This window comes from Cottoperca gobio, chromosome 21 (genome assembly GCF_900634415.1).
Source record: "Cottoperca gobio chromosome 21, fCotGob3.1, whole genome shotgun sequence".
In the NCBI taxonomy this organism is placed as follows: domain Eukaryota; kingdom Metazoa; phylum Chordata; class Actinopteri; order Perciformes; family Bovichtidae; genus Cottoperca; species Cottoperca gobio.
In genome coordinates, this window is record NC_041375.1 from 16,586,041 (window position 1) to 16,605,737 (window position 19,697).

General features: G+C 40.1%; 2 protein-coding genes across 2 annotated transcripts; both read right to left on the reverse strand.

Annotated features, from left to right (window-relative positions):
• Nucleotides 1-1,418: 1,418 nt before the first annotated feature.
• Nucleotides 1,419-4,331, reverse strand: cnmd (chondromodulin). Its single transcript, XM_029459523.1, has 7 exons — nt 4,260-4,331; nt 3,980-4,114; nt 3,311-3,451; nt 3,080-3,193; nt 2,811-2,964; nt 2,175-2,362; nt 1,419-1,646 (listed from the first exon to the last, which is right to left on the reverse strand). Exons 1-7 carry the CDS (start codon nt 4,329-4,331, stop codon nt 1,419-1,421), a joined length of 1,032 nt encoding a protein of 343 aa, XP_029315383.1.
• A 1,097-nt stretch (nt 4,332-5,428) lies between these two features.
• On the reverse strand, nt 5,429-9,235 carry LOC115026334 (protocadherin 8). The gene is made up of 3 exons (XM_029459120.1): nt 6,675-9,235; nt 6,370-6,568; nt 5,429-6,049 (listed from the first exon to the last, which is right to left on the reverse strand). The coding sequence occupies exons 1-3, from the start codon at nt 9,123-9,125 to the stop codon at nt 5,736-5,738; spliced, it is 2,964 nt and encodes a 987-aa protein (XP_029314980.1). The 5' UTR covers nt 9,126-9,235; the 3' UTR covers nt 5,429-5,735.
• Between the last annotated feature and the right edge of the window lie 10,462 nt (nt 9,236-19,697).

Here is a 19,697-nt window from a genome sequence, read left to right on the forward strand (position 1 = left end):
TGCAGTCCAAGTATAACTCCATTATTGAGGGGACTTTAAAATGGGAGCTGTGTGACACACCGCGGGATGATTTAGTTTAATGACCATGGCAGTGACAGTGCTGTGATGGAAATTGGACTCCCCCTGCAAATTTACATCACTTGAGGGTACTTGGGGCTCTTTTAGCGGCTGCACTCCAGAGCACGAGCCATCAGGAGGTCCTGGATATGTCATGCTTGTCACCTTCCTTTAAGTGCATCGGCAGACGTGGGAGAGGGATTAATATTATATAGCCTACGGAAGCACAGAGGCCGTCTTATCAGCGCTGCAGATGTGATAAGCACCTCTACCCCCATGAAAACCAGGAAAGATCTCCTAGCAAAGAGACAAGCATCTCTTTGTGTTGTTTCCTCACACTGCTTCAGAGTTTCAATGCGGCCTTAGTGGCAGATATGGTGCAATTTCACATCTGTTGTAATTTGATGTGCCTGGATCACCCTGTGTGAAATTGTCTTGATCGCAACATGGCTCCTTTCAATTATTTAGAAAGTTGGCATATGGCTTTAGAGATCGTAATCTGATTTCTTTTGATTTTGAGGTATTCAGAATAGCCTGCACCACAAGCCCCAATAACAGCTGTGCCCTGTCTCTGTGATCATGTTATTTGGTAGCTTATCCACACTCCTCTCCTTTTATAGAAAAAAAAAGAAAAAAAGATTTATTTATTTATTATAAATGTCACTTTTATGGAAATATTTTCCATCATTGCCATGACACTCATCTCACATTAGTTCACATCAATGCAGATGTCAGTATGCACAAATTGCATTGCCCTCAAACTGATTCTGAGCAGTGAATGGAAGTTATGGCAACCATTGCTGTCACTTCAGTTTTATCAAAAAAACACCCAGTGGAACCATGGAAACAAGATGTGACACAAAACAACATCTACATCAAAGCCAGCATATACTGTAATTAGAATTTATTGAAGCCTACCCAGTCAGAAAAGGTACATGATCTGCTTTGGATTCATTCCCATACCTTCCATTAAACATAGTACAGCGCTTTAAGCATTGGTATTACATGATGCAAAAATGAATGTGCTCATTTGTGAGTCTGTTGATACAAATAGGAATATGACATTTATGTATTCCAGTTTTACTGTATGGAAAGAAGCAACATACAAAGAAAGAAAGCACCTGTTTATATGCAAGACATTTTATCCAGATAAAATAGTTTAATATTATAGGTACTACAATATAGATAATCGTACATCATGATGTTTATTTTATGCTAACAGGGATGCTTTCTGCTAGTATTTACAGTCAAACTCAGAAAATAAATATCTGCATGCATAACTGCATAGAAGCGGAAAGTTTAGAGACCTTGCGGGTCTTTGAAAAAAAAAAATAGAAGATATTCTATCTTAGCGTGTTTTGTTACACAACACCTAAAATGCGTGCCACCCACCAGCGACATGGCATAATGACTCGGCAAGCTACTTGGCAGCCTCTGTAGTTGTAAGGCCAGGGCCAGTAGCCACGCAGAGGCTCGCATATTCTCTGACAGTGAGTGTAGCCGCGTTGGCATTCTGAGCAGCAGATCCCTTGGTGGTCTAACATGGTGTCAAAGGTCATGGCGCCTTCCTCTCCGGCCCCTTCGCTGTGCTGCAGTTTTGAAGCAATGTTCATTTTCAAGAGCAAACCTTTTTTTTTTTTTTTTATCTATACTCATTTGCATTTCAAATCTTTAAAAAAAAAAAAACTTCTCATCCACCCAAACATATAACTACAGTTCTCTTAGGCAACATGAATTTTTATAACCGATGGATTCACTTCAGTTCATAAGTTCATCACTTGGAATTGCAGCTATTACCCCAGCGACCTGTAATCATAGCCACTAATATGAGACCTACTCAACAGCTGTGGCACTTTATTAGCTGGCAGAGGTTAGCAAATTTCCTCACCATGTACTTCTATTTCTGTGAACATACATTATTTAACAGGGCTGGCATTTTACTCATGGTGTTATGAAGTCATCTGAAAAAGTGTTGACAAAACAGAGAAACTTCAACTCCTAATGTTACTTTAAGGGTTGCTTCGAGGCTCATATGCCTCTTGATAGTTAATAAAAAATTCACCAGCTCTGGAGCCTTGTTTATTATAAACAGTGTTGTTGATGAAGTTGGTACTCACATGATAGGGGTTTTCCGGATTGAATGCTGACCCCGCAGCAGACTGTGCCCCCTCCTCTTCTTCCACGACTCTGGAGGTGTCATCTTCTGCGTGACTCACCGGGGTCCTCTCCTCAGCAGCTGCCTCAAACTCACCCATGTTAAACTGCCGTTTGGATCGCTGTGTGTCTCTCTTTCTCCTCTCCCCATCTGTTACAGCAGTCACAAGAGGCAGGAGTATTGGGTCAACATCCACAAGACGCCATGCATGTCCTCAGAGCTCAATCCTACATAGCTGAGGATGTCTCAGATGTCCTAAATAATTAAATCAGCAGCAGTGATTTCAAGCAGTTGTGCATATTTCAAGATCATTCTTTTTTAATACGAGACCAGAAACCTTTTTTGGTGTACTCTAAATGTAGAGTATGTTCAAGATGTTCAAGTGTTTCACCAACTTCTCAGACAAGGCTCCTACATTTTACAAGTGTGTCAGCAGATAACCAGGGCAATCACAACCCAGCTTTGAATAAACTATGAACAAATGTACAATAATTCAAATGGAATAAACCATGCTCTGTGATAGCAGACTAGTTTTATAGACTCTGCGGGATGGAGTGAATCAATAAACAATATCTAGAAAAAAGAGGAAAAAGGCAACCTTTAGGATAGTTAGGTTGGAGCCAGTAAATGGGAAGTTCCCCGCAAAGATTCAGAATTGTGTTGCTCAGAAAGCTGGTGTCCTTCAGTGGCTGCTCCGCAGAAACCCATATGAGATACTCCTCATCAAACCTCACTGGCATGACTTCATCGGTCTGGCAGGAAGAAAAAGATAATGTCCTTGAATTAGAAAAATAAAAAAGCAGAGGATGTGTTCGCTTTTAACCCTGTCATTCTCCCCCGGTTCTGTATTAAGTAGCGTGCATATACCAGGTCAAACATCAGCGACTCTTTGTTGTGGGCTCCCCTGTGTGGAAGGTTGGCTTTGATTTGAGATTTTATATAGCACTTGTCTCCTCCAAAGAAGCGGATTCCGGTTATTCCCTGCACCAAATCACAGAGATGCCATGTTTACACTCACAGCTTTGCTACTTTGCTAAGCACATAGAAACTCCCAGCTGAACTACCTCAGGAAGAGAGAACAAGGACAAACTCACTCACAATTTGAAAGTCATGAATTTCCACAGCTTCCTCAGCTCCACTCCCAGTTTTAAATCTCTCCAGGTTGTTGTCTGAATCAATTTCCACGGAGCCCTGCCTCGCCTCCCCATTGATGCTCATACTGTAACGAACATTATAAACCTGGCAGAATTCAAGGTGGAACGTTAAAATGACTGATTAGTCAAGTTATGTAAATCACACTGTAGCAAACACAATAGAAATGAGATACAGAAAAACAAGCTTCATATTGCTCATGCAATCCCCCTGCACAGTAATTATTGGTGTTGCTTCTCTTCCAGAAATCCTGTGTGTATTTTAAGCATGCTGAAATGTGAGCAAAGCACCACAGGAGATGCTGTGTGCAAACCTTGATGGGAAAGTTTGCCCTACAGGTGATCCCAATAGGAAACATAAACATTACATTATTTTTAAATAAGATGGAGTCGAATAGCAGAAAGTATTTATGTTGTTTGTATGTAATTTGTATAATTAAAGACGCAATTTCTTGCGATGAACATGATTATTAATAGGGTTTCTCTGTTATTAACATAAATACAATTATACCTTCAATAACAACTCACTAAAAGCATCCTCAAGGATGTTTGCAGACACTTTAGATATCTGTTATTGAAGGGGCACAGTAATACAGCGTAATCCTCCGACACTTACATTTTTATCACTGACTTTCCACAGGTAGAGAGCAGCCATGGATGCACACAACATCAACACTGCACCAACAATAAGAGCCACGGCTCCAAATCTCAGGAGGCGACCGATCGCCACAGAGGTCGGCGTGCTTTGTTCCTTCAGTTCAGAAGATGCAAAGTAAGAAACTAAACAATTACAACTGATTTCTTAGAAACCTTAAAGGTTTACAGTCTACAGTTTTATTTACATGTCATGGATGTCAATTTTATTTCTAATCAAAAACTTATTAAGCCTGTCTTACCGGAGGCGTGCAGTGTTCAAAACAGCCAGATCCATGAGTGGTATTTTGGATTTTTTCCATAGTCTCTCTCATGATGTCCTCTATAATTCCTTCGCTAATACTGTGGCTTCTCTTTGGAGAATCAGGTTATCCACCAGGAGGCTTTCTGACATTTGAGTGTGAATGACGCACAGTTGATATAAATTCTTTGAGCTAAATTCTTCGTCTGAATGTTACCTGTAGGTCCGGTTCGCCTAAAGCAAGGTGGCCATCCTGTAATGTCAAACTAAAATAAGACTTTTGAAGCAGTTTTGATCTGGCGTCATGTGTTACAGGCAGTGATGTAAGGGGTGTTAGAAAGCGTGTTAATTAATCGTCAGTGTTAGGAGGAGAATATAGTTACATATAAGTCAGTTATACTTCATGCCTTTCATTTAATCACCATGTCTGAATAGTTTGATGTCAATTATGATATAAATGTATATAAATACTGCAGATTTACTCTTATTTATTTAGTTTTTTCTGTGAAATGAACAGACTGCTCTCCCTGTAGTCAAACTTGTATGCAGAAGTGAGTCTTCTTAGGTCTTTATATTCCTACAATATGTTACAAGACAGCATTGACTTTCAATGCCATACACAATCACAGACACACAGACACAACCTTTACTTATTAATTATTAATTTTGTGATTTGACAATGGGAGAAATGGAGTTTCTTGGGCAAGGTTACTCGGCCCTTATCATTACTTAAAAAAAGAAAAAATATAGTAAGAAAAGAGATTCAAATGTGCGGTGCTGCTGTTGCTTGGAAACAGATTGAACCACATTTTTGGATAATTGGTAAGCCGGGAGGCAATCAGAAAAGGTGAGGGAGTTTTTTGACCTTCGAAGAAATATGTAATTGTAAGAGCATTTGATCAGAAATGCAGCCCAGTAACTACATTGTTTACCATGAAAAGAATATGACATTGGCTTATGCTTGCTATAACTTTAACTGGACCACATTTTACTTACATTTACCAAGGCGTATAAGCCTTTAAGGCAAAGGAAATGCATTCAGATGAGGTTATGCTGTGTGCATTTCTGTATATGTCCTCAGGTCAACATGTTGTACTCTTCTGATAAGATTATATTTTAGTCATATAAACTCAGATTAACTTTTGTTCAACAGCAAAACAATTTGGTTTTCACTCTTTATTTGTGCAACAATGTGACAAAATCTACCACAAACATGGTAATCTTTCAAATTGATTGTTTTCCATAGGTCATGCCCTTTAAATAGTAACACATGCTCTTAAAAATTCATAATAAAATTCTTCTTTACATTGAATCATTATGAAAAATATATTATTAATGTACAAAATCTTGCATATTACACATGATACAATGAACAGTCTTATATGAGCCAAAAGACACACAACATACTACAAAACACTGCAACAATCCAACATAGATTCAATTAGGATAAAAGTACTGTACAGTATAAAGTCAGATCTTAAGAGTTTGTGTACTCTGGAATGGACATTTCGTCTGTTTCCTGTATTCTGGCCGGTGTCTGTGGACCAACGAGAATATAGTCAAATTCCTGGTGTTGGACTTTTTCGTAAACACTTTGCAGACCGTTGGTTTTGGGTATGTGAGCTGGGTAGTAGTTTTCCCTCCCGGTGTTCCGGGGAAGTGAAGCGGTCTTGTTAAAAGTTGACAGATGTGGTCCGCAGGCCATGCTTGTGTTGGGCCTTGTAGCAGAAGGGCTCCAGCATCGGTCCGAGTGTCCCAACACTTTGCACTCGCTTGTACATGCCCAGAGACCTGTGGGAAACAGCAGTGCTGTCAGGGTGTAATACTGATACATTTCCTGTCTCACTTGCTAGAGGGTGTTTGGTGTTGAAAGACCCCAGTGAGCCCAGGTAAGATCAATCATAATGTGTCCAGTGTATTACAAAATGCATTGTTGTACTCGAGTCTGTACAATCTGTATGCTACATGGCTTAGATTAAAATACAAACCACACTATAAGAAGCAAAGAGGAATACACGTCCCATCACTGCATGGATTTCACTTTTACATTGTCTATTTTATCTGAATCTCTACTTTAATATTGTATTTTATTAAGTTTTTGTGACACTCACTGTTTGTTGGTGGCGACTCTTTTTTGTGCACATCTCCACTTATGTCAGAATCACTGTCATTGAAGTCACTGTCCCCTTTTCCACTGTCCTTGCCACTGATGTGGGGATCTCTTGCTGAGATTGTTGTGAATGAATTACCCTTCCATATTGTTATTGGTCTGACTGTTTCTTTCCCATAGCCTGGTAGCGTAGAATAACCCTGTGAAGATATAAACACATTCGACACAAATTTTGAGTCAAGATTCAAAAGATGACAAAGTTGGTGCGGAAGGAACTTTGAATATCTCTGAAAAATAATAACTGACCTTTAATTTACCCTCCATCACCCTGCTGTTTGACTCAAAGATGCCTGCTGTCTGCCTGCCATCCTCACAGCCTGTTTCTGTTGTGTTGCTGCTGGCCAATGGAGGTTTCTCTGGAAATGGATGGGCATCAAACACTTTGCCTTTGTGGTTGGCAATCAATGAATCAACATGACCACTTTCCACGCTTTCCACATTTGGTACGTCTTCTTTATCATCATACTCCCCCTCCCTTGTTTCTTTTTTCCGCCGGCTGCAAATGGTTGTGATGAGAATAATAGCTAGCAGGAGGAGAGAGCAGCTCCCTGCCAGGACAATAATTATGGCTATGGACATGTCCCATTCAAAGAGCTCCTCGCTGCCATTTTGGGCCAAAGAAGGCATACTGGGTACAGTTCCTTCTATGAAGCTGAAGTGTATAATGGCTGTGGAGGTAAGTGCCGGGGATCCATTGTCACTGACCGACACTGTGACTTTGACATTGTCTGTGAGATCATACGTCAGCTGTCGGCTCACGTGCACCTTCCCTGTGTCTTTGTTGATAGAGAACCCCAGGTGTCCCCCCTCTGTGATTTTAAAGGACAGCTGTGCATTAATGCCCTCATCAGCATCTGTGGCCTTTATCTGGGTTACAACATAACCTGCAGGTGCATCTTTAGGCAGGAAAACCTCAGCAGATCCTTTGTATAGGGCTGGCTGTATAATAGAAGGTTGGTTGTCATTCTGATCAACTATTTTTAGTCTGATGACAGCTGTGCTCTGCAGCTGTGGTGACCCCCCATCACTTGCTTTGATATGTATGTCTAGCAGTTTCATCACTTCATAATTAAAGCTTCTCAGCGCATATATGGAGCCAGACACTGAATTAAGAGACACAAAGGTGTTCACTGGGGACCCCATGATAACACTGTCCACAAGTCTATAAGTAATTTTGCCATTATTTCCCAGATCTGCATCACTGGCCTGGACTGTAGTGATATACGCGCCTGGGGCGTTGTTTTCCACCACTGAAACTTCATAGACAGCTTTAGTAAAGTGAGGGGCGTTGTCATTCTCGTCACTGAGTCTAATGGTGTATTGAGTGATCTTTCTCAGCGCAGGTGACCCAAAATCTTCAGCCATGACCGTCAAGTTATACTCACTAATCCTCTCCCTGTCTAGGACTGCTGCTGTAACTATCATGTAGCTGTCCTCGTAAGCCTGCCGGAGTTTGAAATGGTCGTGGCCGTATAATGTGCAGTGGACCTGGCTGTTAACACCCGAGTCTCTGTCCAAGGTGCTGATCAGGGCTACCAGACTGTCCTTGTCTGCCGCCTCGCTGATGTATGCAATGCCCGTCGTGATGGAGGTCATCGGGGTGATGCTGATTTCTGGGGCATTGTCATTAACGTCTGTGACGTGAATTATGATTTTGCACACGGAGGAGGTCGGGTTGGGTCCCAAATCGGTCGCCTGCACGTCTAGCTCATAGGTGCTTTTGTCCTCAAAATCCACAGGGCTCCTGAGTGTTAGGCGACCTGATTTATTATCCACTTGGAAAAGTTCTCGGATCTCATGAGAAACCTGTTTTCCGAACCCGAAGACGACCTCTCCGTTTAAACCCTCATCAGCATCAACTGCGTTTAAGTCCAGTATAACAGCGCCAACCGGTGCGTCCTCTGGCAAACTGACTGAAAAACTATTCTGGTCAAAAACGGGACTATTGTCATTAAAGTCAGTGACTTTGATAGTTATCTTTGTTGACCCCGATCTGTAAGGGTTTCCTCCGTCTGAGGCGACCAGCTCCACAGTGTATGATGACTGAGTCTCCCTGTCTAGCTCTTTCATTAGCACCAATTCCGCATATTTAACCCCATCCGCTCTCATGAGCACATCAATGGTAAAATGACTGTTGACAGAAATTTGATAGTTTTGGATGTAGTATGACCCGACATCAGCGTCTGCAGCTGGGTCTAAAGGGATGCGGGACCCCACTGCTGCGTTCTCTGAGATCTCGAGTATAGATTCCTTGTTTGGAAACTCCGGAGAGTTGTCATTCATGTCCTTTATTTCCACCTCAACATGAATCAATCTGTAGCGGTCTTTGGAGAAATTTACCACGTCAAAAGTGATGAGACACTGTGGAGTGTGTCTGCAGATTCTTTCCCTGTCAATTCGTTCCCCGACAGTGAGTTCCCCGTCGCTTTCTCTTACCCTGATGAATGAATCATTGAATTGTTTCATCATCCTGAAATTGGTCTTGGAGGAATGAGACAGACTCAAGGACATGTCCTTGGCAAGGTTTCCGATTACTGTACCTGGTGCGTCCTCCTCATTGCTCTGGTAGCGAATAGTATTTCCCTCAGACTGAGCCAGTGAGGCAAATGAAAATTGATGGATTGAGAATATAAAAATCCACCGGTGCCAATAAGTTATCATCTTCGTAGTAATCTTTCCCTCGGTAAGCAGCCTCATTGTTTGCCAAACAGATGAGACCAGTTCACCGCCGGTGTGAGCTCTCCATACAGCTCCCGCTTTTATGAACTGAACAGTGCTGAAAGTGAAAGTTACTCGCTCCTTGCGCGCAGCCAGTCAGATACGCTTGTTGCCTCCCCTTCAACACAGCTCAAAATTCTGCAGTGGCGGGGTTTATACAGCTCCTCATGCTAATGAGACGAAGTGTGACCAATCCCTCGCTTAAGAATTAAAAATACCCCCTTATGAAAAAAAGCTCTAAGCCTGTTTTTGAGAGCGTACACTGAAGGAAGTTGCAAAATAGAAGAAAAGGGCATAAAGATATGGCATTGCTTGAAGATAGTCCCTGCTCTGTTTATCGTCTTTTTACAGCCATTACCGAGTGATGGTTTTATTTAGCAAAAGCCTATTTCTTCTTCTTTTGATGTTTAGTTTTTTTTGTGTGTTTATTGAGCGTGCCTGCGTGCGAGGAGACGTGTGTAAGTGCGCGCGCGCGTGTGCGAATGTGTGCGTGCACTCACAAGGCCAGCTCAATTGTTTTTTGGTAAGCAACGTTTTGTTCAAGGGTGCAGTGCTTTGGGTATTTGAAAAAACAGCTTGATTGTTAAAAGCATTCACAGCACTTCTCAGGGAGGAGTGACGCTAGCTCGAACACTTGATATGGCATTTGTTTACCAAAAAAGATGATCAGTATTATACCATCTCACTTTGTAGCCCAACCTGTAGGCTATGTAAAAAAACAACAAATTAACAAAGGGATACTTTCAAGAGTCTCACTGAGAAATGTTCTATTGAGATCAAGAGGTTGCTTTTCTTTCCAATTAGACCTACATTCCACCTCTCTCCTGGTTTAAGGGAAACACAGATTTGTAGGCTAATCATTTACAAATGTTTTATTTAACCTTAAGTATTTCCCAGTGAAATTCTGTATCTATTTTAAAAATAAAGTCCTGGCCAAGATCTTCTGGGTTCTGACTACAACCTCCCACCACCCAAAAAACATAAAGTCTAACTGCTATGAATTTCAAATCACATTAAATTATCATTCTGAACACGATGATAAGGATTTACGTTTACACTCTTACGTGTACAATTAAACAGAAACTACAAAGTATGTGGACACCCCTGTGCACATATAGTCATGCACTTTTGGTTTGGGGCTGTTTGGAGCTTAGCCCTTTGGTTCCAGTTGAGGGAAATCTTAATGCTACCACATACAATTATATTTAAAACAATAGTACGCTTCAAACTTTCTGGCAGGGATTTTCTCCGTTTCAGCATGACAATGTCCCTGTGCACAAAGCGAAAGTCCATCCAGAAATGTTTAGCGTGAAAGAACTTGTCACAGCGCCCTGATCTATCCAACGCCGACGACTGCAGGTCTTATTGAACATCAGCGGCCAACCTCACTAATGCTCCTGTGGCTGAAAAGGAGCAAACATTCCCAAATGTTATAGCAATTCTTCCCAAAAGGGCAGAGGGTGTTACAGCATATTAATGCCAATGTTTTTTGAATAACATGCACTTGTTAATGTAATGCTGGGTTGTTCACACACTGATGGACATTTAGTAAACTCCATACATCTTCCTTGTGATTCTAATACAACACCACCATAATCTACAGCCTTAAACTCCAACCATTGAATTGAGTCGACACTTTTCTGGCACATTGGACCACTGTATTGGATTACTACACATGCTCTTGTTTTGTTGTATACGTATGGTGTTGGAACACGAGAATGTGGTTAGGTTAACCTCCCAAAGCTACATTTAAGTAGTAATATTTAAAATAAATATGTAAATCTTGCCTAAGGATCTGATTTAGTTTCCACTAAACACATGTTTATGCACGTTATTTCCGCTTAGATGTTCTGTCCATCCTCTAGTGGAGCTTATTAGATTTGAGAGTTATTTTTTATTATAGTATAATTGTCTGTTTTTTTGCACTTTTTTTTGTTCTTGTGCTGGGGAGAACACATTGGATATAAACAGAGAATAATTGTTCTACTACCCAGCATCTGGATAGTCACTTGTTCGGGGCCTCTGCTCACAATGTATTTCTGACTATTTACTTCTAACTTCTCCATCTACCCGTATATCTTAATGGGGCGTGGAGGAGAGTTGTAAACAGTCTTTGTTTATTTTGCTCAATTTGTTAGTCAGCCATAGAGTCCACAGCGTGCTGCGGTTGAAGCACTAGCAATAATCTGAAACGCTAACAATATAGAAATAATGATCTGAAACAATGTGAAAAACCCACAGAGACGCATTGAAAGGGAACAGGCTCCAGTAAACAACACAGGTAGGTGGGCCATTTTACAGTATAGGCTTTCTAGCTAATGGAGAGAACAACTGTGACAGATTGTATTTGTTTTTCCAAGCAGAGGTTATCACATTTGCCAATACACTCTGTTTAGATCATGTTTAAGAATAAGGCAATGGAATAAAACTGCTCTGAGTATGGACAATAATTGATATTTATATTTGTCTAACCAGATTCACACTAAAGATTTGTTTGTAGCTTCTTGTAGTTTGTCTAAATTATCTACTCAAATAGAAATAAACAAGTTTGTTGAAATGTGTTATTGGCATATACATACTGTTATCAATGGGGTACAGTGTAATTAGCATGCATGGGTTAAGATATAATAACAAGGAATGTGAAGATTCCTACAAGCTTGAGTCCAGCAAAATATGTTTTTTAATAAAAATAATGATTTATATGAAATTAGCTTTCACCTGTGTTTGTCTCATATTCAAATTCATTTCTTCCCATGCTGAAAAACACCAAGTATAATTGTAAGCATCTAGTTTATACCACAATCAGTTAAGTTCTTTCACTGGGTTTCTTTATTGTGTGTCTGTGAAGGTCCCAATACACACCTGGGTCCTTGTGTGATGTTTTCTTTACCGTGTGCTGCCATTAAGAGGCTACATTTGGAGGAGCTCCACTGAGGGTGAAATTGAGAAAGAAATGGTGGCGTTAACAGCACACTCAGGGGGACTTTGTGAGGATACTGGTTACAATAAAAGCTGCACTAAGCAGTATTTTCATTGTAACAATGAACCAAATGATCATGTGCGATGTAAAAGGTGTTGCTAGCAGTGACAAGGCAGATAATTATCTCCTGGAGTGTTTTGTTTTTTTTTGCTCTCACCAGTGTCGTTTCCAGCAGCAGCAGGCAGCTATTTAGAGCAAAACACACCAAATAGCAGACAGACAAAGTTAGCAACTAACTGATGAACACAGTGGAGTATTTAGCAGTTAAAGAGCAGAGTTTTTTCAATAGTTGGTGAAGATCATAACTAAAAGAAGAGAGAATATTGAGCTTACATTCATTAGGTGGACACAAACATGACTCCAAGTTAACACGTCAGCCATATACTCTTGTCAAGCTGATGTCAGTGTTGCGTTTACTGTGTGTTCTATGACTCTTCTATGATGGTGGAAATATGTTTAACATTGACTGGTGGAGTTTATTAAGCAGCAGAACACTGATTTAAATCATCTTCATCAACGTAACGAATAAGGAAGAGATATCTGCAGAGCTGTGATCATATTCGACAAAGTCTTGTCATGCCTGCACGGATAGATTTGTACAACTGATGGTGTCATATATGTAATGCTGAAGTGGCAAAACATAACAGCATAATGTACTTTTAATGCAGCAAAGAAATGAGTGGAGGACGGTTCATTACACAGTTTGATAAACACTTGTTTTTTCTATTCAGCTCAATTTAGTGGCACGTGTTTCAGGGGCTTATTTTTACTTTAATGAGAAAAGAGGTGATCATAGACTCAGTGTGGGCGATTCTCTTTGGATTACATTAAACCAGGTCAAACGGCTGTGGTGATAGATGGATTATTATACTACAATACAGCGTTAGTTTGAACTGGGACGCAGAGGAGTTCATGTGAATGTATTAGTTGTAAATGGTTGTTTATGGCTGAGAAGGTTATTTAGCAGATGGTTGTTTTCATTGTGTTGGGCAGATTCTACAGTTGGCTGTAGCGTCTTTATTTACATATTACATTTCATTGTATTGTGAGCTGGTCGAAAACATAACATGTATCAAATGTTTTTGCAGCGATGGATTTTCTGCTCATTATGAACTCTCAGAGATTCAAACTGCACGAATGTTTGACTTTCAGATAAAAATGAAAGTAACACAGAGAGCAGAATTTTATACTGAAAAAATATATATTCTAATACATGAGCTCAAGGTCACTTTTAGAGGAAGACTTATTACTGCATCCAAGGCTCTGAATTCAAGCTGCATTTTATATTAATATTTGATATATTATATAATATATATATATATATATTATATTTTTGTAGCAATTTCCATAGCTGTTTTTAGCATTTTTTTTATTAATGTTATATACTGCAATTGTGTCGAATGTAGCTATTGCCATGAAAGTTACTGCCAAATTATTCACAGCCTCAAACAGATTCACCAACAGAGTGAAGGAAGCAAGCGGCAAATGGAAAATGTATGAGAGAAGAAAAAAAACTGTTGCAGGGAAAAGATATTTCAAATTTACTGTTGGCCCACAGACACAATTCCATATTTAATGGGATTGTAAATGCATTCAGTTTCAAGGGGTGCCTTTGCATTTTAAGTTCCCTAATCACTCTGGTCCATAATGTGCCTGAAGAAATGCCATGATAGTCTGCATTTGTGGAAGGCACTTAGCCTCACATTATTTTACAAAGATTAGAAATCAGAGGCAAATTATAGGGTAGTGTGGTGGAGCTCAGCTCAACTGAAAATTGCTCTAGTGGGAGATCACTTTCCTTAAAGAACTCAATATTCCACATTCTCTCTGTCCCTCAAATGCTTCCTGTTCCAATCCATCGCCCCCCCCGAAGGAAAACAACCAATCAGAGCCGAGGAGTCTCTAACACAGTGTCAATCACTGCTCAAGAACACATATTTCTTGCCTCAAATGTTTTCAGAAACACATTTTAGTGTACAGATTAGCTGTTAAATGAGATAGTTTGCTCCAGCCGGAGGGCGGTGCTTGGTTAACGCCATTATTTTCAACATGGCGGCCACAGCCGGGTCACAGCCGCGCTTGTAGCTTCATGTTAGAGTACAGATAGAGATGTAGGCTATTGCTCTTTTCAACTAACTCTCTGCAACAAAGGGAGCATTACTGTCTTTGTCTGCAAACGTTTGATTGTCATACCTTTGGTTGGAAGGTGGGATGGCTTAAGCTCACAGTTGAGCAGGTGCTTCAAAGATCAGAAGTGACACTAGAGCTCCGGAGTTATGCCATCATGTGACTTATATTGTGAATTATATTATATATATATATTTATATATTATATTGTGAATTTAAAGAGCACTTTAAGTTAGAAAAGTATCTACTTTGTGAAAACAGGAGGTATGCCCAGGATATATGTAATTATCAAGTCTCTAATAGCAGGAAGATACAAAGGTCTGGAAAGGAATAAAAAGCTTTTTAATTTATGTAATGGCAACTGCCTGTGGGGATGAATATTATGTTTTGTTTGAATGTAAAAACACAAGCATAGTTGAAAATAAGAGAAGTGCCTGCCAAAATAATTTGTAAACCACCCGTCTATGTTTAAAGTTATATTATTGATGCAGACGGATAAACTGAGGATAGTATGCAAATGAGCTGCTTTTCTGAGTAATGTTTTGCCTCTCTTTAAATGACTTAGTTGTGCAAAAGATCTATTCTGGTTCTTTACCTTTTGTTCTGTTGTTTGTTCTGTCTGTGCTCCATAGCACCATGTGTAGTCTGGAGTAGTGCTGAAACAATATCACAAAAGATTTCACGGTAATGATATTATCGTGATATCTATAGGAAATATGAAAGCGTTTTTTTAATTTGTTCATTTTATTGTCAAATTAATTACACTTAAAACTATTTGGTTAGGAAAGGAAGACAAAAAAACAGAAAATTATTTTAGATGTGCTGGATTATTTACATATTAATATCAGATGTGTATTATAAAAAAAATATTTAAATATTTCCTCTTTTTTTTTGTTTATATCATGTTTGTTGTCAGTAACGGTAGTCGTGACACCCCTAGTCTGGAATGAATACATCTGAATCTGAAAGGATTTATTTTACCGCTGCGATAACAATAGTAATGGGGTCACAGTATTTAGCTGTGTCCTTTGTGTTCCATTGGTACATATGTTGACCTGCTCTGCATAATTGCCCCATTATATTGTCTCAAGTGACACACTTCACTGGGGCTTAACCTTCACATGAAAGTTGTGTTTAAACATACTAAGCAGTAAGGTTATCGTGTCAACACTAATTTTCAACACGCGTCTTTGAAGTCAGTCTTACTCATAGATCAGGACATTAAAAATCTATGGAAGGCCTATGTAAGGATAAAAAGACTGGCTGAGTTTTGTAGACCACATATGAGAGGCCGTATAGATCGTCTTAGCTTATTATGGGCTGTTGAAATGCATTCTTCAAAACATGCTTTTAAATACACGCTGTGAAATCTCAGATGGCCACAGATCCCACAGGCAACATCAGATCTTTTTGTTCTGAAGATGCTCTCTGCTGATTAATTCAAACATCAAAAATAAAACTCTGGTGTTTTCATATGCGAGAGTAAAGCCTCCGACGTCACAGGGGAGTTTCAAACCCCATCGGAAGTCTTAAACTCAGAAAGAAGCCAATGTAATGTTTTATTGATTCTTCTCTTGGAGTTTGGAGACAATCAGGCGGGTGAATATTTCATTTCTCTCTTTATGTTTGGACTGAGCGCTGTATCCCAGTGTTCAAGGTGTCTCACCAGACATGTCCCATAGCAGACATAAACAAAGTTATTAGATGAGCAAGACAAGATTTAGAGGGAAATTCAATGCTGGGAGCTGGCTTCATGGTACTTTGGGGAGGATGAGTGTTGTTTGACTTTGAATGTTACCACAGAGCTTATAGACTCACCGCTGGTGAATCTCGTTTTTGCAATACTGTGCATTCAAATTAGAATTGATGTTTTATATTGAGGTGCTATACTATAGGTTTTGCATATTGGAGGCAGATCAACTAAAATATGTACAGTAAGTAAGCATTGTAGAAATGTAGGTCATATTTCTCAGGCAGTGAGATTTTCTCTTTTTGTGTGTATGTTTTAAGAGGAGGCGGTGTTATGTGTGTGTGTGTGTGTGTGTGTGAGTGTGTGTGTGTGCACATATGGGGGGTTGTGGGTCATATCTTTAATGTAGCGAGACCATCATGCCTAATACAATGCAGATGGAGGAGGCGGTTTCAACATTTCGTGTTTTCTTGCTACAAGCGTTAATATGGCAGTTTCTCCTTGTGCTGTTTTGCTGCGAGCAACATGGTGTTTGAGGCATGTGCTCTACAGGGCTGGATGAGGTATAATTATGTAAATTGCATTCAAAGGAATCAGCAATAGCTCATGTGGAATGGATGTGTCAACAAGGTGTCCACATTCACTGTGGGAATTTGCTAATTAAATATGACACCGTTTCTCTCGCAACACATGGGCTCAGTGAAACATTTGTGGGATTTAAGGAGAAGAAAAAAATACCGTGTTGTATATTGTATTGCTGGCTGGAAAATAATCTTCTTGGAAAAATAGGCTTTCATTTTGCAATTGGAAGTGTAAAAAAAATAAAAATGCCCTAGAGTTTACTGCAGGACTGTTGAACTGTGTACATGTTGTTGACATGTGTGTAATGAAAGTGCCTAAACTTCAAACAGCCTGTCCGCACAGCAGCCCCTCCATTCCCTACTACACAAAAAAGGATGATTTATAACACTGGTTATTCATTTGGCCCACTAAATACTTGAATTCTATTTGACAGCAAGCATAGATAAACTACCTGGGCCGATTGTCTGAAAAGCAGTGTACCTGAAAAGCAAAGATTAATCCAGCCCATCATGAAGCATAAACACATTTCCCCCCTTTTTTTGTCTGATATCTTCCCTCAATGAAACAGTCTGTGCAGACTGCTCCTTATCTTTTGTGAACTTGGAGATGGGACTAGTAGAGATACAGTACGATGTCCTCAGCTTCGATTGTAGTCGAGTCACGTGACGTGGGTGAAGCACTGGGACCATTAATGAAGGAAAGACAAAGTGCTTAGAGAGCTGGTGAATGACACTTGAGTGCTGGCGAAGAGTAAAAAAATGACTTTTGAAGTTTTTCTGGTTTACTCCGTCCTCCTCTTGCGTTTGCCCAAGATGAATTGGCTTTTTAGATTTAAAAAGTGCATGGCTGAAATACAAAGAGAGGCTCATCTATCAGCCTCTGAATAGTGAGAGAAAATCCTATGGCTGTGCGAAGGGTGGGGGGCTGGGGAGGGGCGCGTTGTTGGTCTCTGATTAGACCTTGGGCCAGTTCTACTCAGGGGCTTGCAGCGCAAACATCAATCCTCTCTTCTTCCACTTCAAATCCTTTGAACCACTTGAGACAATTTCGTAAGCCCCCTTTTAAAGATTTTCTTTATCAAATGCACCAGCATATGTGTCAATGAACACTTATTGCAGCTTGGTTGTTTATTATGTACAATTCTAACTTGACAAAGACAGACTCTGGGAATTGGTAATGGGAATAAAAAAACAACATACAGTCTGCACTTCCATCACTCAGATTTAAAGTGTCCACGGTACAGTGTGCATGTGAGTGAAGCTGCAGATGAGGCAGTAGTAGAAAAAGAAGAGCATTAGTCAGTCTGAACACAGAAAAAAGAAAATACTGATAAAATTTCAAACGCCTGCCATCCTCTTAACTCACACACGCACACACACACACGCACACACACAAAGAGCATAACACAATTATGCATTATAGAAAGCTTTTATAATGTTTCCAGGGCGTCAAGATCTTAATTTTTGATGCCGCTTTATGTGCATCCAGAGTATAAATTGGCCTCCCCAGTTTTCTGAAGTGATAAGAGGTAAACACCAAAAACCAATAACTGTCAGCCGAACATTAAATCAAACTGACAAGTCTCTTAAAAGGTACGGCCATGAAAAATTAACTGCCAGATTTTCCAGGAGACCTAAAATGTGGAGTTTTTTTTCTTCATCTATCTCAGCTGGTGTGATCTACATTTCTTCACACTGTGGCTGGCTTGAGCACAGCTAGAAAACAAATCATTTGGAAGACAAAGCCTAATGTCATTACAACTCTAACAAAGTGAATGAAATAAAGAGTTTTTCATCTTTATTTCAGACAAGATATTAAGGTCATTTCTTTTCTTTCATTTACTATGTAACAGTTGGATATTACCTCATGTCTTATTCTCATATTCCACAGAAGAAAGTCAAAGGAGGCTAACTTAAAATGGATGTACTAACTCAGGTCGAAATGGTCATCGTGACTTCCTGTTATACAGTCTGCGAACATCTTGTCTCTGCAAGGCTGATTCTGTGATCCTTGAATGGAGACTTTAAAGATTTTATGGGCTCAGTCAGTCTCAGCTGTGTCCCGGGTTCAGGAAATCAAGTCAACCCCCGACAGAGTACGAGTGACATTAAATCCTTAATAGTTATTGGTAAGATATTAAGGGATTAAAGCACCATGGGATACTGAGAATGGAAAACTGTCAAATATCCTCTCCCAGATTACCATGTTACATGCTGATGTGTCTAACAGCCCTTCTGTGTGTACCAGAAATCTCATCAAAATGTGTGTATATAGCAGTTCTGGAAATGCAGACTAAAATTAGAGAAGGGAGAACTTCATTGCCCTGACACATGTAGGTCTTGAGTCACTTGGCTTTGCATGCTTTCCGGAGAGCAATCACACGAAGATTGAGCAAAGGTGCGGCAAACTTAAACATGTCAGCCAATTTCAGATGTGTGAAGCAACAGAGTGCTTCAGCAGCACTAGCGGCTCATGGCCTTGGGCCTTGGGTTGTCTGAATCTGAAATTCACAGTTCAGAGCACACCCGGAGATGGAGCCGTAGAAATCGTTGATGCCCTGCACAATGAGGCCATTTCATAGTAGATCACGGTAGTCTCTTGCTGGTGTTGAAGGAAGAGGAAAAGCATTTTGACAGGCCAATGAAGAATTTATTTGAAATGTCTAGTGGTGTTGAGAAGATTTGCGTGCTCTTCAAAAAGCTATGAGGGAAAACACTGGAGGGCCCACAGATCTCCAGTCCTGTTAGATTGCTTAATCTACATTTACTCCAACTAGGATTTGAAGATGATCAGTCCTTTATCCATAAAATCTATATCTTTTTTTGTATGTCTGAATTGTCAGTTTGATTCAACACTTCTGACAGTGTGTCCACAAAGCACGGAGCAAACCTCACAGATTCCATGATCTTGCTGTGCACAGCAGTTTGTATGGAAACTTGCAACCGAGAGAGAGAGAGAGAGAGAGAGAGAGAGAGAGAGAGAGAGAGAGAGAGAGAGAGAGAGAGAGAGAGAGACGCTGAACATGAGGGAGTATCAGAGAAAGTGATTCAGGCTGACAGAGTACTCTGCTTGATTTTCGTGATGACAGGCTGTGACAGTGCTCAGGTAGGAAACAACAGTGGATAAATCTGCCTTGACTATTTGGACAAAGTGTACTTGTTGCCAAAACTGA